Source organism: Protopterus annectens, chromosome 10.part0, assembly GCF_019279795.1.
Source record: "Protopterus annectens isolate FY-2018-M chromosome 10.part0, PAN1.0, whole genome shotgun sequence".
Taxonomy (NCBI): Eukaryota; Metazoa; Chordata; order Ceratodontiformes; family Protopteridae; genus Protopterus; species Protopterus annectens.
The window spans coordinates 1,438,119,351-1,438,146,597 of NC_056744.1; the positions used below are offsets into that span (position 1 = coordinate 1,438,119,351).

At 43.6% G+C, this 27,247-nt stretch overlaps 1 protein-coding gene across 3 annotated transcripts in view; it reads right to left on the reverse strand.

Moving 5' to 3' along the window:
* Window positions 1-27,247, reverse strand: part of GPSM2 (G protein signaling modulator 2) — a 1,691,855-nt gene that overhangs the window by 1,621,885 nt on the left and 42,723 nt on the right. For all 3 annotated transcript variants that reach the window (XM_044086064.1, XM_044086062.1, XM_044086063.1), the window contains exon 2: window positions 9,412-9,633. In XM_044086064.1, the coding sequence (XP_043941999.1) occupies window positions 9,412-9,633 (222 nt within the window). The remainder of the gene's footprint in view (window positions 1-9,411; window positions 9,634-27,247) is intronic.

Sequence of the window (27,247 nt, forward strand, 5' to 3'; positions counted from 1 at the left end):
ATCACAGATGGGTTTTCTGCCATCAGGCGGGTCCTCGGTCGGCCAAATTCCAAAGTCTAGGTCCGGCGTCGGTTGTTGTCGCTTTCTTTCCTGACGTCAGTGTGACAGGGGTATACAAGACACAGCCGACGCCATATTCTTCAGTCTTTCTTGCCCCAGATGCAATGCAATATAATCAAAAATCAGTAGTTGCAAGCAAATACACCATAGAAGGATAACCCAATTAGGTTGTATGAGGAGGTGTTAGCCACTAGGCCTTTACCAAGAGGGGAAGGAGGGAGGGAAACCTGTACTGCAGCTGTATTAGCACTCGAACATCTACATTTATGGTAGGTACAAAACTGTACTATGTTCATCGTGCATACAGCTGCAGTAATCACAGATGGGTAGAATCCCAAAGCTACGCATAGGGTGGTAGGCACTAGGTGGAACTGGGAGCAGCCAGAATGCCCTGCAACACAGCAGTGGCAAAGCCTGCTCTAGTTTTGGAATATAAAGGCAGGTGGTAGTGTTTTGTGAAGGTATGCACAGAACTCCAAGTGGCTGCCTCCAAAATATCTTTGGTAGGGACTCCTCTGAGGAAGGCTATAGAGGTAGCTGTGGCCCTTGTGGAGTGGGATCTGATGCCTGTAGGAACAGGTTTGCCATGAATGGGGTAACAAAACCGTATGCAATGGCCTATCCATTTTGAAATTGTTTGTTTGGAAATTGGCTTCCCTTGAGCTCCTACAGCATAGGACACAAAAAGTTGTTCTGATTTCCTGAAGGGCTGTGTTCTGTCCAAATAGTAACGTAGCTGTCTATGGATGTCTAAGGAATGTAGCAGCCTTTCCCCTTTGTTTTGAGGATTGGGGTAAAAGGTAGGTAAGTGTATGGCCTGATTTAAAGCTACCCTGGATACTACCTTAGGCATAAATGACGGGTTGGTTCGTAGGGAAACCCTGTCCTGATGGAAGATGAGAAAGGGCTGCACAACCATGAGGGCTTGTAGTTCCGAAACCCTACGAGCTGAGGTAATGGCCAGAAGGAAAGCTGTTTTCCAGGACAAATATTGCAAATCTGTTGAGGCAGCTGGTTCAAAGGGAGGTAATGTTAATTTTTCTAGAATGTAGTTAAGATCCCAGGCTGGTATTGGTTGTTTCCTTGGAGGTCTTATATTCTTAGCTCCTCTGAGGAACTGTCTTATAAGTGGGTGAGAGAATAAGGGTGGATCAGTGTTATATTCTGCAGAAATGGCTGAGGCATGAATTCTGATGGAGGAGAATGAAAGTCCACTGTTCAATAGCTCAGCTAGATACTGTAATATCGGAGGCAAATTCAGTTTTCTAGGATCCTGGCCTTTTTTCTCATTCCAAGCGCAAAAACATTTCCATTTTGCGGAGTAAGCCTTTCTAGTAGATGGCCTCCTGGCCTCCAAAATGACATCCTGCACCTCTTTGGAGAGTAGGGTCAGTAGAAGAGGCATTAGAGGTAGGGTCCAGGGAGGAGTATGTGTTAGGCTCCTCAGGAGTGGGTACCAGTGTTGTCTTGGCCAGTCTGGAGCAATCAGTATCATCTTTGGTCTGTCTGCTCTTGCTTTCAAGAGCACCTTGGGCAGAAGAGGCAAAGGTGGGAAAGCTTAAACTGTCCATGCTGCCCAACTGAAAGAAAGGGTGTCCACTCTCCAGGCCTTTGGATGAAAGATCCTTGAACAGAACTTTTTCAATTGATGATTCCTGTGGGAGGCAAAGAGATCTATGTCTGGTCTTCCCCACGCCTGGATTATCTTTGTAAACACTTGAGGATGCAACTTCCATTCGTGTGGATCTGTCATATTTCTGCTTCGATTGTCTGCCAGCGTGTTTTCCAATCCTGGCAAGTACTGTGCTTGAAGTTCGATTTGCCATTCCAGAGCCAAGTTCCAAAGTGACATGGCTAGCCTGCACAGGGGGTATGAATGTGTTCCACCTTGTCTGTTTATGTACCACATTACTGTGGTGTTGTCTGTTCTTATCAATAATTGCCCTGGATGCAGGAGGTCCTTGAAAATTGTAATTGCATTTATCACTGCTAGCATTTCTTTTTGATTGATGTGAAGGTGCTTTTCCTTTTGGGACCATTTGCCCTGAATGCACCTGTCTGTCATGTGCGCCCCCCAGGCGTAGTCTGAGGCGTCTGTTGTGATGACTTGATTTGCTTGAGGCTTGCAGAATGGAAGACCTGTGTTTGTTTGGCAAGCTTGGGCCCTCCATAGAAATTCCTTTTGCAAACATGGAATTATTGGTATTACTGTTTCCAAACTGTGGCTGTGTTGAGACCATAGGTTTTTTAGGTACCATTGAAGTTTCCTCATATGCAACTTTGCACATGGGATTAGAAGAATGCAAGATGCCATGAAGCCCAGAGCCTGCAGGATTTTCCTTGCAGTGAGCCTGGTACAATTTGCTAGTATTTTGAAGTAATAAGTTAGTTGCCCTTATTTTTCTGGCGTAAGATAGGCCATCTGGGTGTTTGTGTCCAAGTTGGCACCCAGGAAATTTATTTTCTGAGATGGTGTCAGCCTGGATTTTTCCTTGTTGACTGTGTATCCCAGAGAATTCAATAACCGTGTTACATAAGCCAGATGTTCCAGACGTATGTGCTTGTTGTCCGCTTGGATCAGGCAGTCGTCCAAATAAGGGTAAATTTGTATCCCTTGAAGTCTGCAGTAGGCAATTACTGATGCCAGGCATTTTGTGAATACTCTGGGCGCAGTAAATAAGCCAAAGGGCAATGCAGAGAATTGATAGTGGATTGAACCTGCAAGAAATCTGAAGTATCTTCTGCAGCTTTGTCTGATTGGGACATGCAGGTATGCCTCCTTGAGGTCCAATGTTACCAGCCAAAACTCCTTGCCCAGCATGGGAAGAAGCTGCTGTAATGTGAGCATCTTGAATTTTGGTACGAGTAGAAATGTGTTTAGGATGGATAAGTCCAAAATGGGTCTCCAGTCGGTTCCTTTCCTTGGTACCAGAAAAAGTCTGGAATAAAAACCTTGACCTTGTTCGTGAGTAGGTACCTCTTGAATAGCTTTCATGGCCATAAGCTCTGAAATTTGTATTTGAGCCTCTGCCCTTTGATTGCGTGGCAGGTTCTCAATTTTGGAAGAGTGTGAAAATGAAATCTGTAGCCTCTGTTTATAATGTCCAGGATCCATTTGTCTGTTGTGATAATATGCCAATTTCTTGTAAATAATGCCAGCTTTCCTCCCAAGGGTGCTGTCAGCTGAGACTTGCTTGGCATGAAAAGGGGGAAGTCATTGGGTTTGTTTCCTGTATTGCTGTGCCCTGTCCTCGCCACCTCTTGGTGCTGGAGTTTGCCATTGTCTGCCTCTATATGATCCTTGAGAAATGGTTTCAGGGTCAGCATTATGGTTTTTGTAAAGAAATTGGTGAGAGTTAGGAACTCTGTAGTACCTATCAGGCTTGACTGGGGCAGGAGGCAGGGAATCCGGATTCAGGCAAGCCTCCGAGTAAACATCAAGTATGTCCAAGACAGGAGGTATCGCCAGAGGTCTGTGCTGAGGTAACAAAAGAAATTCCCTAAGTCTTTTCTTGGAATCAGAAAAGTCTTGGCCTTCCCAATGGAAGTGTTCCCTCAAGGTGTGCAAGGTTTCCCCAAAAGAAAAATCCTCTGGGGGAGATACAGAAGGAATGGACTGCTCAGCATCCAAATCTTCAAAAGGGGAGTACGAGTGTTCCTCTTCATCAGAATGTTCTGAAAAAATGGAATCCTGGTCAGAAGAGGGAGAAGCTTCCTCCACTCTGGGTCTCTTGTCTGGAGGGGGCTGGGAACCCCTGATAAGAGTAATTAAATCCTCAGCCATTTTTAGCATCTGCTTTTTAGGCATGGGTCCTGGAGATGGGCCCTGTGCAACAGGCCTCTTGGGATGCATGGCCGATTTGGACTTAGTAAAGGCCTTAATGGAGAAGGAAGATGAGGGTCTAAAGACACCATGGGTGGAAGTGGACCTATCCACATTAGGAGGCTCAACACTCACAGAGGCTTCGGTGGTTGTAGTCTGGGTATGGGCCGAGGAGCCTGCGGTCTCGGTTACAGAGGACACCGCCAAAGTGTCGTCGGTAGTCAGGGGCTGCGTAGGCACCTCGCTGAGAACCGGACCACGTGTAACCGGTTTTGGCGTGGTGTCGGTGGGGACCGCGGGCCTCTCGTGTCGGTCTTTGTCCTTGCGGTTTTTGGACAAAACGGTAGTCGGAGTATCCGACGACATTTTATAATCAAAGGCTTTACCAAAAAAGTGCTGGGCGAACTCCGCCCGACGCTTAATAGTGTGTTTATTGAAAGTAGCGCAAAAGCGACAGGCCGAGACGTCGTGGTCTGGGCCTAAACAAGGTATGCAGAGGGAATGGAAATCCTTATGCGGTATTTGCTTCCCACAAGAAATACAATTGTTAACTTTGTCTGACATCGGTCTGAGGCAAGAAAAGTTTCCCCAACGGGGTACTTAGCTTTAAAGAAGACTTTGGTTTCCAATTATTTGTAATTTCAGGAGCTGGCCGACCGGCACTTGCGAACTGCTTCTGCTTCGGGCACCGCGCGGCAAAAAAGACTGAAGAATATGGCGTCTGCTGTGTCTTATATACCCCTGTCGCACTGACGTCAGGAAAGAAAGCGACAACAACCGACGCCGGATCTAGACTTTGGAATTCGGCCGACCGAGGACCCGCCTGACGGCAGAAACCCCATCTGTGATTACTGCAGCTGTATGCACGATGAACATCATACCCTCTCAACTGTCACATTTTCAGGGAAATCCAGGATTTTAGTTCACACATCCTCTTGTCCACCCTAAACCCTGTAACAACTGCAATTTTAGGAGAAAACGTTTTGGATTTAATGTAATACAGAAGGACAGTAATTAAAGGCATAGACATCTTTTACTTTTGAAAATGCATGTTGATTCATTTTCTAATACAGTCAAGTTCTCAGGTAAATAGTACTATTATTTTAAAAAGTGTCCCTGATTGCCCACAATTACATCTGGATTTGTCCCTGATGAAGAAGTTAATATGCTAAGAGCTATGGTTCAGAGGAGATTTCAAATTATTTTTGCTCTTCAAGTTCTCAGAAGCATGTATTTCTAATGCTCTTCGCTAAATATTACTACATTAAAAAAAAAAAGACAAGAAAAAAATGTAAAAAAAAAATTATTTAAACTAAAATTGCAGAAAAAGAAGTTATGTACTCATCATAACATTCCATCTGTGTTGTCCATTTTCATTCTTCCTCAACAATTGGGTCCAGATCCAACTCAGCCGTTATTTTAGATCATGGCCACTAAAAAAACAGTCGAGCTCCTTCCTTGCCCGTAATGCACCAATCCCTAACATACCTCAGATCTTGTCTGCTGGTTTATAAATGTAAAAAATATTATCATATATTACAGACAAAGGAAGCCATAATCTGGAGTGTGGATAGAGGTGCCCTTATAATTTCTACCTCTTCCAGAAATCAATTGATAAGACTTTGGGGTTTGGTGGGGGGGGGGGGGGGATTAGGAAGAATGAAAATGGACTGCACAGATGGAATGTTATGGTAAATGCATAACTTCTTTTATCTGATGTTGCCAACTTTCATTTATTCCTCAACAGTTGGGACAGAGTCCCCAGCTACCTAATATCCCAGATGGACTCGAAGAATATTCTTGAGCACAGCTGAGCCAAAGGCTGCTCTTCCCCTTCAGACCAGTTTGCAATGAGTGATAAAGGTATGAGGATTGGTCCAAGTTGCAGCCACATAAATGTCGTCCATGGAAGCTCTACATAGAAACACTGAAGAAGTAGCCATGGACCTAAATGAATGAGCTTTTAACAGTACAGTAGGGAGAGGGCCAACCTGGTGTAGACAAATGTCATGTGATCCAGTCAACCATCTGGCTAGAATTACTTTTGCCACTGGTTTTCCCAATTTAGAATCTGCAAATGAGACAATTGTCTGTTTTTCTAAAATCCTTTGTTCTTTGTAAGTAAAAATGCAACTGTCTTTGAACATCTAATAAGTGTAGTGTATATTCACCTTTGTGAATTTAGCAAAGAAAACTGGCAGATTGATGGACTGACTGGTTGATGTTACACTCGGACGTCACCTTAGGAAGGAAATTAGAATTAGATCGTAATGTTACTCTATCCTTGTGAAAAATCAAGTAGGGAGGTTTAGAAGACAAAGCCTGTAACTCAAATTCTTTTGTCAGAAGTGATAACTACAAAAAATAGTCTTCCAGGTCAGACATTTATGATCACATTTTGCTGCTGGTTCAAAGGGGGAAGGAATGAATCAAGGCCTGCAGTACCAGGTTTAAGTCCCATGGAGGAGTTGGATCTTTATAGGACACGATGGTCTTAAGAGAAGAGTGACTTTCAAAAAGGCTTTACAAAGTTTGGATGAAGTCAGGGAAAAGTTCTTAAACCCAATATGAAAATTAGAGATGGCTGCCAGTTGAACTCTAATGTCTGAGAAGCTAGCTCCTTAACTGAAAATTGTCACCAAAAAATATAAAACACTCTGTATTGGGGAAGAAAAGGGGTCAATATGTTTCTGATTCATCCAAAAAAAAAATATTTTCCACTTATTTCAATTAAGTTTTCTGGCAGAAGCTTTATGGGAAGATAAAAGATTATGATGAACAGGGGATGACAGCATGGGTTGTCTGGCTATTAAAGGAAGTAGAGAAACCACACTGTTAGCTTGAGGTTAGTCACACATTTATCTATAAAAAGCAGTTGACAGACTATATTTTGTCTACGCTAAATTGAATCTCCTCCTAACAAACCAATACAGGCTCATTCAACTACAACTATGACCACTTCTACTCTATTCCAGTCTTGACTATGCATGGACTTCAGTTATGGGGCCACTACTTGGTCAAATCTTCATACCTTTATCACTCACTACAAACTGCACCTGGTCTCGAGGGAAAGAGAGGCCTTTGACTCAACTGTACTCAGGAATATCCTTCATTAAAATCCACCCAGGAATTTAGATAGCAAGGGACTGTCCCATATGTTGAAGAAAAATGAAAGCTGACCCATCAGATTAAGAAGTTATGTACTTACCATAAAGCTCCATCGGTGCTGCCTATTTTCATTCTCTCAACTTCCCACCCTCTCCAATTATCACAAGTGAATTCTGGAGAAACGAAGTTCCTGGGACACTACATGTCCTTGTGGTGAACTCCAGTTACGGCAATTCTTTTAGGTCTTCATGTCAAGCTGCAAACAAGATCGGAGGGATGTTAGGGATGGTGCGTTATGGGTAGGAAAGGAGCTTGAGAGTTTGCTGGTCGCCATGAGGTAGAATAACGGCCAAGTCAGAAAGTCAGATCTGAGTATCAGATCCAAACCCATATGTCGAGGAAGAATAAAAATGGACAGATGGAACATTATGGTAAGTATATAACTTCTTTTTATCCCTAGATGAGTAATAGCCCGGAGTACAGAGTACCTGATCTCTTGCTCTTATTACTAGATGCCTGGTCGGAGTGAGAGGGTTGGGGAGGGTAATGAGCCAATCGTCTAGGTATGGAAACACTTGGAATCCCTGTAGTCTCAAGTGAGCTGCTACTACTGCCATGCATTTGGTGAACACCCGGGGGGGGGGTTGCTAAAGGGCAATGCCCTGAACTGGTAGTGACTGGCTCCCAGACAGAAGAGCAGATACCTTCTGGACACTGTTTATTTTTATGTGATAATATGCATCCTGAAGGTTTATCAAGCACATCCAGTCATCCTTGCCTAAAAAAAGCAGAATGGACTGGACCATGACCATCCAAAACTGTGTGTGTCGAACTCTCTTGTTCAAGTCACTGAAATCCAAAATTGGTCTCCAGTCTCATTTTCTTTTGCACAACAAAGAAACTTGAGTAAGTTCCGGATTCTATCTGGTCTGGTGCGACCTCTTGGAGGACTCCTTTTTCTTGCAGCTCTTGTATTTCTAGGGCTGCTTTTTTCCTCTAACAGGGTGCAACATCAGGAATTTTGCATACAGATGAAGGTGGAAGGGAAAAATAAATTCTAGAACCTCTGGAAATAATCCTGTGCATCCAAGTTATCTTTTGTTATATCTAGCCAGGCTCTCTGGTGCAGAGATTGTTCCCCTCTGGAGGCAATAGGGGGTGGGCTATCGAGTCTCCTTTCAAGAGAGTTGATAGGGTCTATTACAGAAAGAATCTCTGCACCCTTGGTTCTGCGGACCTCCTCTGCTGCATAGGTAATGTCATCCATTTGAGATTCCCCCTCTGCCCCTTGGGCAACTATCTCCACTTGTGCCCTGGAACTTCCTGAACCACATTTTTTGTCCACCCCGTTGATTCTTAGAAAGATATTTGAGGGTCGAAAAACATAGCCTACTCCAGAGAGGGTCTTTCCATCTTTTTCACACCTGAAGTGCGTGTCCTTCAATCTTGGGCCAAACAACAAACTGCTGTCTAAGTGTGCACTGACGAACAAGGACATATAAGACTCCATAAAATTACACAAGCACATCCAGGCTTGCCTCCTAATGGAAAATCCTGAACCTGCTTGCCCTTGAGTCACCTTCAGTTGCATGCAAGATAAGCCTCATGGGCAAATTTGAAATAGATAGAAGGGTAGCCAACTGACTGGCCACAGAAAACTGAGGCTCAGCAGTAGTGGCCCCTGAAAGTGAATCTGAAAGCTCCTTGATCAAGTCCCTTTGTAGTCCAGTACACACTTCTCAAATCTGTCCATTGTCCTAGACTCCTTTTAGGGCGATGGACAGAGGAATTTTCCTCAGCAAATTCCTTCTTGGTGGCTGCCGCCATGTGTATAGCATCCATGGGGAACCCCCTTACTCCAGAATTCCTTCCTGATAGGTGGAGCCAGCATCCAATCTGGCATCTTAGGGACTGGTTCAATTGAATCAGGTTCTTTCCATGCCCACCTAGAGACCAAATCAATGAGCTCACCAGCTGGCAGAGTAATCCAGGAGGTAAGCAGGCCAGCTCCAAAAGCTTCCAGAAAAACAGAATTGTTTCCCATGGAGGTTGTATTTTTAGCCTTTGAGAGAGCAGTGATGACCTGGTCCCTAGATATAAGGGGAAGGGGGCAGGAATTGGGAATGTCCTATACATGTATCCACTTTTTAACATAAGACTGGAAGGGGAAGGATATAGGAATTTAAAAGATGGGGGGAAAAAAGGAAAGCATAAAAAGGAAACTGGGATAAACACTGAACCAGGTATGCTAGTTACATAGAGTACTATATAAAAAGTAGATCTGTAGGAGTAAAAATAAAAATTTATAAAGACACAATTAAAACTTCATAACATTATTACATGCAAACTAACAAGGTTCTATAAATTTTGAAGCTGTACGAAGTTGAGCAATAAAATAAAAATACTGAAAAGACTTGTACCTAGCAAGAGTTAAATCATGATGGTGATATTCTAATGCTTTAGAGTACTCCTGTAAATAAAAATATGCATTTCCAAGTTGGCTGTATATAGCACTAAGAATCTTGAGGTCTTCAGTCCCAACTTGAACTGCAGCTTCAAAGAAAGATACTCCAGCCTGACAGTCACCTGCTTTACACAACCGCTCGCCTTCTAGAGCCAACTCAAGACAAGAGGCTTCCATCCTGATTGAGAAACAGAGAAAAATAAATCATTCACTTAAACGTGTATACACAAGTTTTGAGATTCTTACTAAAACTGCACTCATTTATAAACTTTTTTTTTTTTTTTTTTTTTAAACAACTTTGGAGATAAACTTCCCAGTAGCATTACATATAATGTATACTCACCACAGCAGTCTATCTTCAGAGTGTGTATGTAAGAGATGGACTTGATTACACCCCTCTTTCGCCACAGTGGGGATTCAGGTGGACACACACACACATGCACAACACATTTGTTCCACAGTAAACAGACATGCACATAAAGTCTTCTGTTCTTTGTGCCCTTCCCCAGATGAAAACAAGATTAAATATTAAAGAAATAACTACAAAGGTGTAATACAAATTTGTGCTTTACTTATGGAATGACCATTCTGGAAACACTGTTAACAGCCAGACTAGACCACCCCTGAAGAAGCCACAGGGTAGGAAAGAAAATGCTCTTTAGTGCCCCCTGCAGTGGGTATAACAAAGTACAAGCAATATCAGTAAATCCATACAAGCGCTTGTGAACTGCTTCTGCTTCGGGCACCGCGCGGCAAGAAAGACTGAAGAAGATGGCGTCGGCTGATGCTTATATACTCCAGCCGCTCTGACGTCGGAGAGAAATGCGACATCAGCCGACGTCGGACCCAGACTTTGGAATCCGGCCGACCGAGGGCTGCCTGAGGCAGGACAACCCATATGTTATGACTGCAGTTCATAGGTTCATAGGTTCATACTAGGCTATCTGCCCTAGGGCATTTATAAGCCTAGCCAGAGTGTGTGTGGCTTTCACCACCCCTTAGGATGAGAATACTATACCCATTAGTTTGCTGTGCCTCTGTCCAGCAGTGATACAGAGATAATTCCCGGGGTAAACCTACGATCACCCATCCACTCGTCAAGATTTCTCTTGAACAGAGTCAGTGAGGGGCTCTGTCTCACATGGACTGGGATTCTGTTCCATAGTGTAGGGAGTCTCTGGGTGATGAATCTGTCCCTCCAGCACGTCCTATTTATATCCGTGTTGAGGTTTAAGTCTCTTGCTCTCGTGGCTCTGGTGGATTTGGATTTTTTGAGGTGGAGCATGTCCATTAATTCCGGGTTGGACATGGCCTTGTATGTCAGGCACAGATCACCTCTGAGCAGCCGGTATGTGACTGAATAGAGCTGGAGTTTCTTCAGTCGGGCAGCGTAGGACATATGTTTGAGCCCCTTTATCCTTTTGGTGAGGAACTTTTGGGGTCTTTCCAACTGCTGCAGGTGTCGGGTAAAGTACATTCCGAATGGGGTGTTGTACTCAATCATTGGTCTGATAAGTGAAGAGTACAGGGGTACAATGACCTCTCCTGATCTGGATGTGAATCCCTTCATGATCAGGTGGGCAATGTAGAAGGTCTTCCTAACCACTTTGGCAATGTGAGTGTCAAAAGAGAGGTTACTGTCAACTTGGGTCCCCAGGTCCCTGATAACTTCTTCCGTGTTTAATGGATTACCACCTATGTGGTAATTAGGGGTTACCTTGTTTTTCACAAAGGGTATGACTATACATTTTTTGGCATTTAGCTTAAGGCCATGGCTCTGGCACCAGTTATCCATTTCTATGAGACCTTTCTGGAGGATGTCTGTGTCTGATGGAGTGTCAATTATGGTGCCCAGTTTGCAGTCATCTGCAAATTTTGTCAGCCACAATCCCCCTATGTTTGCCTGCACTTCAGAAAAATAAATGCCGAACAAGAGGGGGCCCAGGACTGAGCCCTGTGGGACACCGCTCGTGACCGGCTTAGAGTCTGACATGGCACCAGCAACTCTAACCCTGTGTGTTCTGTCCTTGACCCGGTTTGCAACCCATCTTGTGACATATGGGTTTACATCTAAGCTGGTGAGCTTTTCTATGATGCCCGAGTGGGGTATTGTGTCGAACGCTTTTGCCAGGTCAAGGTAGGCTGTGTGAACTGCCTTACCCTCATCAATGGCCTTAGTGACTGTTTCGAAAAAGTCGACCAAGTTCAAGAGGCAGGATCTGCCCTTGACAAAGCCAAATTGGGTAGGATCCAATGTCTGTAGGTCCCCAATGTCTTTATTTATGAGTTCCATTATGATCCTCTCTATAGCTTTGCAGACAAGGCTCGTCAAGCTTATGGGGCGGTAATTTCCAGGGTCCGTAGAAGCACCGCCTTTGTGGAGTGGGACCACAGTTGCCGTCGCCATTCTTTGGAGTGCGTATCCTGTAGTAAGGCTAAGATTAAACAGCAGCCTTATGTGTGGGTTTAGTTCCTCATTGAGTTCGTGTAGCACACAGCCGGGGACACCGTCCGGTCCCATTGATGCTGTGTTTTTGCTTTAGAGAGAGCAGCTCTCACCTGGGCATCTGAGATGTTTGGGAGGCTAGACTCTGGTGGGATAGATATTTCTCCTTTTGCAGGGGAGGGAGGGAGAAATTTGCACTGAACCTGTCTGCCAGTATGTTGGCAATGTCTGTGGGTTCAGTGATTTTTTTTTTATCATTTTGGACTAATTCTGAGCATATCTGGGAGTTTCCACCCAGGTTTCTAACATAGCTAAAGAAGGCTTTATGATTGTCTTTTGTGTCATTAGCGATTTTTCTCTCAAAGTTGGCCTTGGATGATTTTATGAGTGATCGTAGTTTTTTGCTAGTATTGATCAGAGATACCTTCCCTTTTAGGGATTTTGCTCCGTCATGTAGTAGCTTTCTCCTCTTGTTGTAGAGTTTGTTTATGGCTGGAGTCCACCAGACCGGGCGCCTGCCTTTGGTGGAAAGGGTCTTGATTTTATTAGGGATTGCTTGATCCATACATTCCTGGAGGTGCTCGTAGAAGGCATCTGTAAGGGTTTCAGCAGCGTGGGTTGTGGTTTCCACTGGCTCGGGGGCCTTGAAGGATACCACTCCAGTCTTAAGAAGTGTGAAGTTTGCTTTTGAGAAGTTCTTCACTGTGGTCTTTTGGGTGGGGGGTGGGGGCGGGATGTGGATCTCCAGTGAGATTAATTTATGGTCTGATCTCACCAATGAGGGATATACTTCCGGTGTGGAGCATTTTATCCCCATGTTTGTGATGATCAGGTCTAGTATATTTTCTCCTCTTGTGGGAATGGTGACTAGTTGTTCCATAGCATTTGAGTTTATGAACTCAAGGAACCTTTGGGCTAGGGTGTTGGGGCTTGAGTAATGTTCCCAGTCTATGTTTGGGTAGTTGAAGTCACCCAATATGATGGTGTTTGGAGAGACATTCATACTCTCCAGTGTCTTCAGGAAGGCTGTGTGGGTTTCCTGAGTTTGAGAAGGTGGTCTGTAGCATGTTACAAACTGTAGGGCAGTTTTACCTATGGTTAATTGCACCTGGATGGTCTCCGATGCTTCGTGCGTTGCCACTAACCTGGAGGTGTGGGTATCCTTTATGAATATGGATACTCCCCTCCTTTTGTGGTTCGGTCTGGATTTTGGGGGCGGAACGCATGATATGAGGTATAACCTGATAGTGCTGGGGTGCTCTCAGGAGCCTTGAACCAGGTTTCAGTCACAGCACAGACATCGATGTTCTCCATACTGAGGAGGGCTTGAGGCGTGCATCTTGAGGTTTAGACTTCTGGCATTGAGCAGTATTGCCCTTAGTTTTTCTCCGTTTTTGTTTTCTAGGGCGGTAGGTTTATCATTTGAGCCTTGCCTAAAAAAGGCACTATGGGAGTGGCAAGAGCCTTTGCCAATATCCGGAAGCCCAGGGGTGACAGGTGCAAGCCGTCCCTTGCGAAGCAGCGTGGCTTGTCAAGCATGTCATCCCAGGCAGACAGACATTGGATCCCCTTAGAATAACACCAGTAATTAAGCCAATTATTAAAGCTGATCATTTTGTCTCTGTATTGTGGCATCATTCTTGGTGAGGGTAGGATACTGCTCAGGGTCAGGGTCATACCGGCCTGGGCTACATAATCTGAGAGCTCCTCTATGTCTCTTTTCATGTAGTCCAGGGAGGTACGTCTCAGGTCGTTCACACCGGCATGGACAATGACTGAGTCATACTTGTACTTGCTGTGGAGTGACCTGAGTGCTTGTGTTATGTGGCGGATTCTAGCGCCTGACAGGCAGCTTACTGTGATCTTTTCCTTGTTCAGTCCGGTGAGTGGGACATCAGTGTGTCTGACTATGGAGTCACCTATAACAAGTGTGTCTGGCATTGTGTTTGGCCTTAAGGGCTGTGACTGTTTAGCACACTGACTTTAAGAACTATGTGTTGCATGTCTTATGTCTTGAGGTGGCAGTTGCTTGGGTGTCTGCTTTGGAGGCCTCTGTAGTTTTGGTAGATTTTTGATCAGTGCCTCCAAGTATGTCTTTGTGTGTTTATGTGTTTGTTTTGCAGTTGTGATAGTTCTATGTGAAACTGGGTTTGTGGTGTGCGTGGTTTCCTTCTCCTCCTGTCTGGTCTTGCCAGTCCTGAGTTGAGAGAGCTCAGCCTCCAGTTTGGCTATATAGTTGCATCTCTCACATGTATTTGTGTTTTGTGGGAGAAGGAGTGGGTTGTCTGTGTACATGAGGCAATTGTAACATTGCCTCAAGATGCCCAGATTTACCAGCTGAACAGGAGAGGAGGCTAGCAACTGACCCTTCGACATGCTAGAAAAAGTTTGCTGTGTAACTGAGTCAGAGGGGACCTATAGGGAAATGGGTACTCAAGGGGATTCTAGGCTAATGTAGTACTTTGTTTAGTATACAAGTACTTTACCTATATAAAAATGCTTTAGGAGCAAGTGCTGAGCTTTACCTATATAAAAATGCTTTAGGAGCAAGTGCTGAGCTTTTGAGATAGAGAATAGACTGTTTAGATTGCAAGTAGAGAAGTTCCAAGGGAAAGATTGAAAAGCAGACCTTACGGAGCCAGAAATAGTTTAACCGGCGCTGCCCGATGGTGCTCTATGGGCAACTCCGCGCTAAATCACGCAAAAGTGCGCTAAAGCGGGCTTTATAGCAGGGGGTTGAAAAGAGCTAGGAATTGACCCAAAATGGCCAATAGACTACAAGCTTCCGGCTGGAACCACTGCTCCAGGGACAAATAGGCTGCTCAGTGCTCCCCACTCCCACTGGTGAACAAAGAAGCCTCCCTCTATCCAAATAAGGATATGGAATAGCACAGGAACCAAGCCAAAGCCCAGAGATCAGCAAACTCTGAAGACTGGACTATTCCAGTTCAGTAAGGCAGGAAAACAAGATTTTTTTTTTTGTTTGTTTCTTTTATTGCAGAAAACAGAGGAAAAACAGACAGTAAATGCTATAAATGCTTTTAAACGGCTAGCGCACTTGAGTGTGTTAGCCTACAGGTAAGATTAAACAACAAATAACTTTTTTAAAAGTGCAAAACAGTTAATCAACACAAAAAACAGTTTAAATAGAATGCAGAGCTGTATAAACAGGCGGAAATGCAGTCGCAAAGCAGTAAATAATCAAAAAGCCAGAAAAAAATACTTAAATCAGGAAAAAGTCACTCTTTTGCTCTCTGCTGCTTGTAGAACTCTGCAGGACACCACGAGGAGCTGTGCTGAGTTGAATACAAGCGAAAAAGCTCGCTAAAGCGGGCTTTATTACAGGGGGCTGAAAAGAGCTAGGAATTGACCCAAAATGGCCAATAGACTACAAGTTTCTGGCTGGAACCACTCCTCTAGGGACAAACAGGCCACTCAGTGCTCCCCACTCCCACTGGTGAACAAAGACGCTTCCTTTTATCCAAATAAGGATATGGAATAGCACAGGAACCAAGACAAAGCCCAGAGATCAGCAAACTCTGAAGACTGGACTATTCTAGTTCAGTAAGGCGGGAAAACAAGATTATTTTTTTTTTTTCTTTTTTGCAGAAAATAGACAGTAAATGCTATAAATGCTTTTAAGCGGCTAGCGCACTTGAGTGTGTTAGCCTACAGGTAAAATTAAGCAACAACTAACTTTTTAAAAGTGCAAAACAGTTAATCAACACAAAAACAGTTTAAATGGAATGCAGAGCTGTATAAACAGGCTAAAATGCAGTCGCTAAGCAGTAAATAATCAAAAAGCCAGAAAAAATACTTAAATCAGTTATAGCAAATACAGTTATAACAAATGCTCTGAAATATACTGTATATTTCCAAAATGTTTGAGAAGGACAGAACAGAAGGCCTTATCAAATGTTCTCTCTGTATTAAGCAGAATGAGCTAATGACACTAGACTGGGAGGTGTGTCACAGTAGGGGCGGGCAACTGCAAAGCCACCAAGTATAAGAGCAAGACACCAACAGGGAGGGAGGGTGTGACAAAATAGCCTACAGACAGCAAGCACTAGAGAGACAAATGAAAGTTTTTAAACAGATAAGGATTTGTGAAGATACTGAATAGACAAAGTGCTTTATATATATTAAATTGTAAAAACAGTAATCTGTAAAAATATTCAAAAAATCAAGATACTTATATTTTGTAGCTCAGTTGCAGTCAACAACCTCTCTAGTCTGCACTGTGTGCAAAAGACAGAAACTTTTTTTTTTTTACAAGAACACAAAAGAACCAGCCCCCACTAGCCAAGAGATAAATACACAGAGGAGATGTTTCAGTTTACAAGCACTAGAGAGACAAATGAAAGTTTTTAAACAGATAAGGATTTGTGAAGATACTGAATAGACAAAGTGCTTTATATATATTAAATTGTAAAAACAGTAATCTGTAAAAATATTCAAAAAAATCAAGATACTTATATTTTGTAGCTCAGTTGTAGTCAACAACCTCTCTAGTCTGCACTGTGTGCAAAAGACCCATTCTTGAAGGACATTCTCAAAATACAGAAACATTCCTACAATGGGGCCAGGCCAGGCACAGGGGAGGATGGTCCCCTGTTGCAGAAGGAAGTAGTAGTCCACAAAAATCACAAAAACTGACAGGCCAAAGAAGAGCCATAAAGCCAATAAAGTGGACTACTGAGGATAAGAAAGAAATTATGTATTGTTACTATTATGAAAAAAGCGCAGAACTTCCATACACAAGACATACAAAATGATTAAGAGAGAAATTAGAGGAAAGAAAAATACTTCCACAGGAAAAACTATTGGAAGCATCAAATGAACAATTGCATTCTTTAATGCAAAAGATTTGTGAAAAAACAGTATACAGATCAAGAAACTATTATCTGTTTGTTAAAAGAAACATCTGAGGAAGTATGAAAATATAAACAACAAAACCTAGGGACATTTGAAAAGTATAAAAAAGAAATATGGACATAAGAAAGAAAGATTTGATATGGTGCAACATTTATGCAAAGGAGAAAGCCAAATTAATCAATATAAAGAAGCAGCCTCAAAGATATTTGAAGAAAAATATAGGCAAACACATCCAGATATGGAAATTTTCACAAAAAATAATATCACAAAGATGGAACATAGACAAGAAGATTAGTAAGGTAGAAGTAAAAAACAGAAGTTGAAGTTATGGAGTGCCTGCAAAGTGAAGGATTTGGGGTAGAACGTCTAACACAGGTTACATCACAACACGATGGAGTGAGTCCCCAAAGTAAGGAGAAGCAGAAAGATCAGGAGACATCTGAAGAAGAAATATGGACATGGAAAAGAAAAAGAGCTTTAACATGGTGTAATATTTATGCAAAACAGAAAGCAAAAGTAACCAATACAAAAAGAGCAGCACCAAAGATATTTGAAGAAAAATACAGGCAAAGGAATCCAGACATAGAAAACTTTACAATAAAAAAAATAGAAGAGAGAGAGGAAAAGTAGAAAAGGAGATTGGCAATTGAGAAGTTAAAGAGACAGAAACTGAGGTTATGGAGTACCAGTGAAGTGAAGGATTCAGTGTAGAAAACCTAATTCAGAAAGCACCACAACAGGATAGAGCAGTGGATATCCAAATTAATGGGAAACCAGTGGAACAGAAAGCAATTGGTCGCACACCATATGAAGATATTTTGGAGCCTTGCACAGGAAGCCAATATAAATGTTCACTTGAAGCTAGACAGCAAGAAAAGGAAAAAAAACTATGAAAAGTCTGATGCAATGTTGAGGAGTGATAGGCCAGTGAGTTCCCATATGACAGAGCAATGGATGGCACAGGATGAAAAATTGAAGGGAATGTGCCACAGAGAGATACTATAGAACTTTCTATAGATTGCCCACAGGAAATGGAAAACAAGGGCTGTGCCCTAAGTTTGGAAGAAAATGAGCTAAGAAAACAGTTGCTTGATTTAATAGACATGGATAGTTATATTAAGATCAATGAAAGAAATAGATGCAGAAGGTCAATTAAACCCAAAAAGTCAGAAGTCTGATAAAACAAATGAACACCATAATTAGAACTGTCCCTAGAGATCCATGCAATATAACAGATGAAACAGGATATATTACTGTGCAGCTAAATTAATAACTGATAAAGTTCTACCACAAGAACACAGGGTAGCGAGGGAAAGGAAGGGGAGAAATTGAATACCATCATGGAAATATTGAACAGAGAAAACTATAAAGCAATTAAGACAAGAAATATCACGGAATAGATCAACAAAACTACTAAGATGGATGTGATAAAACAGTATTAGAACAAACCAGGATCTATCACGCAATATCGCAAATAAACTAAAAATTTCAGCACAGGCAGAAAAACGTAGAAGATAACAACAATAAATAAAAAAGGAAAAGTACAAAATAAGCAATTTACTGATGACCCAAAAAAGGTTTTATACACAAAAAACTGGGAAACAAAATAAAAGGAATTGAAAGACTGCCAAAAAAGAAGAAATAGATGCATTTTGGAGAAGTATCTATGATGATCCTGTGTAACAAAGATGCTAAATGGACAGAAAAAGTAAAAGAAAGAAGAAATTTAAAGGTAAAGGATATTAAATGGCATGAACTAACAGCCAGAGAGACTGAAATAAAGTTAAGAAAAGCCTCTAATTGGAAATCCCCAGTCCCAGATGCAGTACCTAACTTCTGGTTAAAAGTATTAACATCTTTGCAAGAAGATTAGTAAGGTAGAAGTAAAAAGAAGTTATGCCTTACCATAACATTCCATCTGTGTTGTAGATCTTCATTCATTCATTACTGATGGGACTTCGGTTCCGTCATCAGAATTGACACGGCCGGTACAAAGCTCGTGCCAGCCAAAAACTCTCAGTTAAGTCCTACCCACAATGCCCCTCTCATAGTCTCTTCAGATCCAGTTTGCCTGCCCTTATAGTATAAAAGGACTAATAGTGATAGTAGAAGGCTCTGTCTGAGCAGACACCTTAACTAATAAGGAGATCCTAAAATCTAACAGGAGTCCAGGCAGGGGGAAGGAGGGTGGGAAGTAATGAATGAATGAAGATCTACAACACAGATGGAACATTATGGTAAGACATAACTTCTTTATCTGATGTTGTAAATCTTCATTCATTCCTTACTAATAGGACCGAGTCCCCAGCTACTTGAGTCCTGGGTGGCCCTAAGGAAGGACATTCCTGAACACCATAGAACCAAACGATGCTCTTCCCCTTGAGGCCAAATCCAATTTGTAATGAGTGATAAAGGTATGAGGTCTTGCACAAGTGGCTGCTGCACAGATGTCATCCATAGAGGCTCTGGAATGAAAGGCCACTGAGGTAGCTATCAATCTAGTAGAGTGAGCCTTTACTTCGGAAGGCAAGGACACTTTGTTTTGATGGTAGGTGAAAGCAATGGCGTTTCTGAGCCAAGAAGATAAGGTCATTTTGGAAACAGGCTTACCCATTCTGGGTCCTGCAAAAGCTACAAACAATTGATCCGTTTTCCTGAAAGATTTAGTTCTGTCCAAGTAGAAACAAAGTTGCCTATGAACATCAAAGGTATGTCCCTCTATTTGAATGGTGGGAAAAGAAAACCAGTAAGTCAATAGATTGGTTGATGGAAAAAACAGAAATGACCTTAGGCAAAAAAGGAGGGGTTAGTACGTAGAGAAACTTTCCCTGTGGAAAATCAAGCATGATCTCTTGACACTCAAGGTCTGCAACTCGGATACTCATCTCGCTGAGGTAAGGGCTACTAGAAGTGGAGTTTTCCAAGACAAAAATTTCATATCACATGAGTTAGAGGGGTCGAAAGGAGGACTTAACTGAAGCACCAATTTCAAGTTCCAAGGCTCTATAGGAGGCTTGACAGGAGATTTAATATGTAATATTCCTTTCATGAAGGTTTTGCACACTCGGTGAGACATAACGGATGAATTGTCGATTACATTGTGAAAGTTTGTAATAGCTTCTAAATGTACTGTAATCGTCGATGCTGAAGCTCCTATGTGCAACAGGGTAGCGAGATATTGTTGGATCTTCTGAATAGGCATAGAAAAGGGGTCCATATTATGTTATTTGGCCCATCTAGGGAACCTACTCCACTTACTGAAATACATTTTTCTGGTGGATGGTTTGTGCAAAGCTAGAAGGACCTCGCGAACAGGGGATGAAATATCAGGCAGCCTGGCAATCATTGGAAGTGGAGAAACCAAGCTGTGAGCTTGAGGCTGTGGAGATTGGAGTGAATCAGTCCCTGAGGATGAGACAGCAGTCCTTGAGATTGATCCAGGATCCACAGGCTGTGAATCAGGTAAGGCCATAGGAATGGGAACCAGACTTGACTGGGCCAATAAGGGGGCAATGAGGATCACTTGGCTTCTCAATCTTTGAGCTTCCTGTAAAAATTTTGGAATGGGGGAGCGTACAGTAGACCCGAGGGCCAATTGTGCGTTAGAGCATCCCTCAGTGACTTCCCCTGAGGAGGTTCATGGCAAAGTAGCTTCTGCATTTGTTGTTCAGAGGCAAACAGATTGCAGCAAGGCCTGCCCCAGTGGTGCAAGATTTGAGCCTCTATTATCGGATCGAGGGACCATTTGTGAGGCATCAAAATGTTCCTGCTCAGATTGTCTGCAATACGATTGGAGCTCCTGGGAATGTGCATTGTTATGAGAAAGCGGTTGGAAGCCATCACCCAATGCCACATTCTCAAGGCTTCCCGACATAGGGGGTATTATCTGGTTCCCCTTTGTTTGTTGATGTACCAGACGACATACATGTTGTCCGACTGTATTGCAATAGTCCCGGAAAGAAGGTATGGGGTGGAACGCTTGCAACGCTAAGAGAAATGCCACAAATTCCAGGACATTTATGTGCAAATTAACCTCTATGGGGACTAAGTGCCTTGGACAGTCCTTCCCTGGAAATGCCCCCCACCCCAACAGGGAAGCGTCCGTGGTCACCGTGGCCTTGGGCTGGGGAAGACAGAACGGATGACACCAAATATTTATTGCCGACTTCATCCACCATAGCATTTCTTGTTTGCAAAGGTTTGTAAGGCGTATCATCTGGTCGAGTGGTGGGTTAAGAGCAACCATTGTGATGACAGGAGCCACTGTAGTAGCCTCATGTGCAATCTCGCCAGGGGTACTAAGGTAATGGTTGCTGCCATTGAACCCAATAGTTGTAGTGATAGGCATGCTGGTACAAAGGTCTGTGGAATGAGAACTTGAATCTGACTTCTTATTTTTGAAAGCATGTGAGGAAGAGGAGAAGCTTGACAGGACAGTGTCGAAGATCGCTCCAATGAATTTTAGTGTTCTCGTTGGAGACATGTTTGATTTTCCCATTTTGATCGTGATACCCAGATGAAGAACAAAGCCTTGAGTGTAAGAGATTGAGAAGGAGACTATTCCTGGCTGTGGCGGTGAGGAGCCAATCGTTCACATATGGAAACACCTGGAATCTTTGTAGTCAGAGATGAGCTACTACGACTGCCACACATTTGGTAAACACTCTGGGGGCTGTCCAGAGACCAAAGGGCAGTACCCTGAACTGGTAGTGAGACTCCCAGCCAGAAGTGAAGGAATTCCGGGAACGTTTGTCCATCTTTGTGGTAATATGCATCCTGGAGGTCTACAGAGCACATCCAGTTGTCCTTCCCAAAAAAGGGGAGAATGGACTGCACTGTGATCATCCAGAATTTTTGAGGTTTGAGGAATTTGTTAGTAGGCTGAGATCCAGGTTTGGTCTCCAGTCTCCTGTCTTTTTTGGCACTAAAAAGACCCTCGAGTAAAACCTGGATCCTATTTGGTCTGGTGGGACTGGTTGGATGACTTTTTCTTAGCAGCTTTTCGATTTCTAAGGCTGCAGCCTCCCTCTGACTAGGTGGAACGTCTGGGATTCCTTACACGGGTCTCGAAGTGAGACTGAATGGGATACGATACCTTCTGGATATTATTCTCTGCACCCACACATCCGTTATGAGTTGCCAGGCTTCTAGGTGCAGAGAGAATGCTCATAACGAGTTTCACGAAAAGATCCTTGGGACTTCTTGAACCACAATTTTCCTCCCCTCAGATTCCTGGAGTAGGATCTCTGCGGGACGAAAAAATGTATGCCCACAGCAGACAAGGTCTTTCCATCTTTCTCACTATGTGATAGTATGTCTCTTACTTTGTGACCAAAGAGGGAAGATTTGTCAACAGGCGCATTGACAAAAGAAGGTTTGAAATGGTCTGCGAAGTTACACAAACGCATCAAAGCATGCCACCTCATGATAATGCCCGATGCGGCTGCTCGAGCTGCTCCCTCGGTAGTGTGACAAATCAACAGTATCAAGGTATTCGAGATGGATTCTAGGGTAGCTAGCTGGGAGGCAACAGTATCATGCACCTCCTCGGGCAGTAGCCCCGCCAACAAGGCAGACATTTCTGAGATTAGGTCTCTTTGGAGGAGAGTAAAGTGTGCCAGGTAATTCAGCGACAGAATGGCAAAGGTTGCTGAAGTGAGGGTCCGCTTCCCCAGTCTGTCTAAAGCCAGAGAATCCCTGTTCAGGGGATGAACACTGGAACTATCTTCTGCCAGTTCCCTCTTGGTGGCTGCCTCCACGAGCACGAAATCTACTACCAGCTGTTTGGACCAGTTGAGTTGGTCTTCAGGAGTGGACAAAATTTTACCTGGCCTCCGGGAAACAGGTTCTATGTTGTCCGGGGCCTTCCAGGCACGCTGCACAATAAATCTAATGAGCGGGGGTCACCCAGGAAGTAGATGGTTGAGCACAGAAAGCCTGCAAGAACACAGATTCCTCCAAAGGGTTGGAGGGTTTCCAGTCTCCCCTCTGCTTGAGGATCTCGAGAATGTCTCCGAAAGAGATGTCTTCTGGGAAAGACCGTCCATCATAATCAGTGACTTCGGTGATGGATTCCTCAGGACAATCAAGATGCTTTCTCTTGCAAAGTATCTTCCGGGGCAGCTCCCCAGTGGGTTCTTCTGAGGACGACTCCGGAGAAAGGGTTACCTTCAAGGGAAGGTCTTAAAGCTCCTGTGCTAGAGATCCCAGAGTAGGAGGTTGGGACAGCTGCATGCTGGGGGGGGGGTTCTGGTTCCGATGCCAATGGTCCCAACTACAAGCCTGCTGAAGCGAGGACCCTCTCCATGACCTGGAAAGCAGGCCCTCCCGAGGAGGGATGGGAGCCCGGAACAGAGGACTACCACAGAACCAGGGTTACACCACACCCAGAGGAGCCTGCCTCCAGGTGAGGGGTTCAGAGAGGACTGGTAGTTTCCGGGAGAGCAGTGACCGCAGACGGCACCACAGAAAATATCGGTGCTGAAGTAGAAAATAATCGGTGTTGACATCTAGGAACAAAATTTAAGCTACAAACCAATTTGCTCTTCCTGTCCTAACTTATAGTTTTGGAGAGATTGACTGGCCCCAAAATGTGGTGGATAGATTAGATAGGAAAACAGGCCCAATCACTGCTCTGAGGGTGCACCAGTTCCAAAGGAGCCGTGGCACCAGGAGTTATCGATGCCTACAGGGAAGCCTCCACTGTCGGAGCAGAGACGGAAGGCACCGGGGATGGACATCGGTACCAAAGTCTCAGAGACCTGGGAGGAAGTCGGAGAAGGACAGACAGGTGAATATGTCGTGAAAGTTTCTGTTCCAAGAAAGAGGGAAGACATAGTCGGGGTTGGTAATTTTCTAGCTGCTAAACGCTGGTCTACAACCCTCACTACATCTTGTTCCGAAAGACTTCAGGTGGATCTGAAGGAAGCTGCTGATGGAGATTCTCGTCTCTTAATAAATGGACTAAATTTCTGACCCAAAAAGGGGTCATAAGAGGGTAAGTACCTGGTTCTGACAAGGTGCTCAATCTTTGGAACTGCAGGAGTCATTATAGGTGGAGCCATGTAAGACATCGGTACCGTGGCCAGGGCCTACATTATAATCAAGGTCAGCACCGAGAGAGGAGACAGGGACCCTGGTGCCGAAGCTGTCTGCACAGATAGCACAGGAGAAGCCTAGTGTCGTCTCGGTTCCGAGAAGGACAGAGATGTCGGAACAGAGTGACTCCATTTCTCTATGTTTTTTCACATCCTTATGCTTAGGAGTTGGTGAGACCGCCATCCTAGAAAGAGCCTCAGAGAAGGGTGTTTTCAGCATACCCTTCAGAATAAGCTTGTTCTTACATTCAGCCAATGTACGGTTGCTGAAGCTAGAACAAATATCATAAGATACATTAATGTGGTCAATGTTAAAACAATAAAAACACCGGGCGTGACCGTCTGAGTTGGGCATCTTATGCCCGCACTTATCACACTGCTTGAACCCAAGCTTAGCCTTATCTGACATTACGACAAACACACTAGTACGACAAAATACACTAGTACTATAATCCAACAACAAAAACTATAACTACCAAAACAGCAAGAAGTTATAGTAAGGAGGGATAGCGTATTTCTTTTTTTAGCTAGGAAGGAGTACCAGCAATGGTACTAAGAAATACCAAAAGGTAAAAGAAGGGCCTACCAAGGTAAGTAAGGAGTAGTACCAACGATGGTACAAAAGAACTACCAAGATAGTGGGTAGGTTTTAGTCAGGAAATACAGGGTTTAGGCAAGTACAGTTGTGTGCACTTACCATAAATGTAGATGTTCGAGTGTACTCATTGTTGCAGTCATCACATTTGGGTAATCTGCTGGCAGGTTGCCCTCAGTCAGCCTGAATAACAAAGTCTTGGGTCCTGCGTCGGTTGTTGTCTCCTCTTCCATGACGCCAGGTCATCAGGGGTACAAAACATGCAGCCGACGCCATTCTATTCAGTTTTTCTTGCCCCAGATGTCAGGTGCCCCCCAAATGGGGAGCAAAAAAAAAAAAAAAAAAATATATATATATATATATATATATATATATATATATATATATATATATATATATATAACTAAACAGCAAAATATATATAAATGCACTTTTAGCAACATAAACTTTACCTTCATCTAAAAGCAAATACACCACAAAGGCTGTAGAAGATAGTGAAGGAAAGAGAAGTTATAGAAAAGGGGGGTGGCGGGTGGGTAACCTGGACTGCAACAGTGAATACACTCTAAAATCTACATTTATGGTAAGTGTGCACAACTGTACTATGTTCCTCGTGTTTCACCGTTGCAGTCATTGCATATGGATAGAATCCCAAAGCTATGGACAGAAGGATGGAACTAAATAGCATTAGGGGTGGCTAAAAGGCCCTGCAGAACTGCAGTGGCAAAGCCTGCCCTGGATTAGGAGAAGAGAGGCAAATGATAATGCTTTGTGAATGTATGCACAGAGCTCCAAGTAGCAGCTTCTAGAATGTCTTTGGCTGGAACTCCTCTGAGAAAGCCTGCTGAGGTAGGGGCAGCCATGGTGGAATGCGACCCAATTCCCTTGGGCACAGGTTTACCATGATGCAAGTAGCAGAAACGAATGCAGTAGCTTATCCACTTAGAAATAGTCTGCTTTGATATAGCCTTTCCCTCTGATCGTGAAGCAAATGCCACCAGCAGTTGCTCAGACTTTAAGGACTTGGTCCTGTTTAAGTAGAATCTTAGTTGTCTGTGTACGTCCAATGAATGCAAAATCCGCTCCCCCTTATTCTGCAGATTTGGGTAAAATGTTGTCAGGTGAATAGTTTGGCTAAGAGCCACACTGGATACCACCTTAGGCATAAAGGATTGGTCCTGAGGGACACCCCCGGGTAAAATGTAATAAAAGGCGCCACAGCCACGACAGCCTGTAGTTCTGAAACTCTTCTTGCTGACGTGATTGCAGAAACGAAAGCTGTTTTCCAACATAAAAATTTTACATCCGCAGCAACTGCTAGTTCAAAAGGAGGCAGGGTGAGTTTTTCCAGCACAAAATTGAGGTCTCATGCATGATTTGGTGATCTTCTGGGAGGCCTTAAATTTTTAGCTCCTCTAAGATACTGTTTTAGCAGAGGATAAGAAAAGATGGTAGGCTCCGTGTTGTAATGAGCCGAAATGGCAGAGGCATGGATTTTTATTGAAGAAAAAGATAGGCCCTTGTCAAGCATCTCAGTCAAGTATTGTAAAATCTGAGGAATATTTGGATTTGCTGTGTCTGTTCCTTGTGCTTGGTTCCAAGCACAGAATCTCTTCCATTTATCAGCATAAGATTTTCTAGTACTAGGCCTTCTACCTTCCAAAATGACATCCATCACAGATTTACTGAGAGGTGTTGTTTGAATAATTAAATGATCAGCCATGCTGCAAGGTTCAGAGTTTAGAGCTGGGTGTGCAGAATTTGATTGTTCTACTGAGACAGTAGACAAGGTATTTGAGGCAAGTACCAAGGATTGAGTTGAGACATATTCCTTAGGATTGGGTACTAGTGCTGGCGAGGCCAGTCCGGAGCAATTAGGATCATTTTTGGTTTTTCCTGTCTGATCTTTAGTAAGACCTTGGAGAGAACAGGCAAAGGGGGAAAGGCATAGACTGAAAGGTTTTTCCAACTGAAGGATAGGGCATCCACTTTCCATGCTCGTCTGTGATGAGTCCTTGTGCAGAATTTGTCCAGTTGATAATTTTGGGGAGAGGCAAAAAGATCTATGTCTGGGCTCCCCTATTTCTGTGTTACCATGCTGAAGATTTGTGGATCCAGTTTCCAATCGTGCGGGTCCATAAGATTTCTGCTTAGGTCTTCTGCCAGAGTATTTTATTTTCCTGGCAGGAACTGAGCTTGAAGATATACTTGGTAAGTCAAGGCTGTGTTCCACAATGCCATGGCTAGCCTGCAAAGGGGGTAGGAATGTGTACCCCCCCTGCTTGTTTATGTACCACATAACCGTGGTGTTGTCCGTCTTTATCAGTAGTTGTCCTGGATGAAGTAAGTCCTTGAAGGCTGTTGGAGCATTCTGAACCGCTAGCATCTCTTTCTGGTTGATATGCAGATGCATTTGTTTTGGGCTCCATATGCCCTGAATGCATCTCCCTGCCAGGTGGGCCCCCAATCATAGTCTGATGCGTCTGTAGTTAGGGTTTGGGTGGCAGGGGGTAGAGTGAATGACAGTCCCATGTTTTGGTGACATGTCTCTGCCCACCAAATAAACTCCTGTTGTAGGCAGGGAATGGGAGGAATCATTGTTTCCAGGTTGTGACAATGTTGACTCCATAAACCTTTTAGGTACTATTGACGTTTCCTCATATGCAGTCTTGCATATGGAATTAGTAGAATGCAGGATGCCATGAACCCCAAAGCCTGCAGAATTGGTCTTGCAGATAACTGGGATTTTGTTGCCATCTGTTTGAAGAATGTTGCCAGT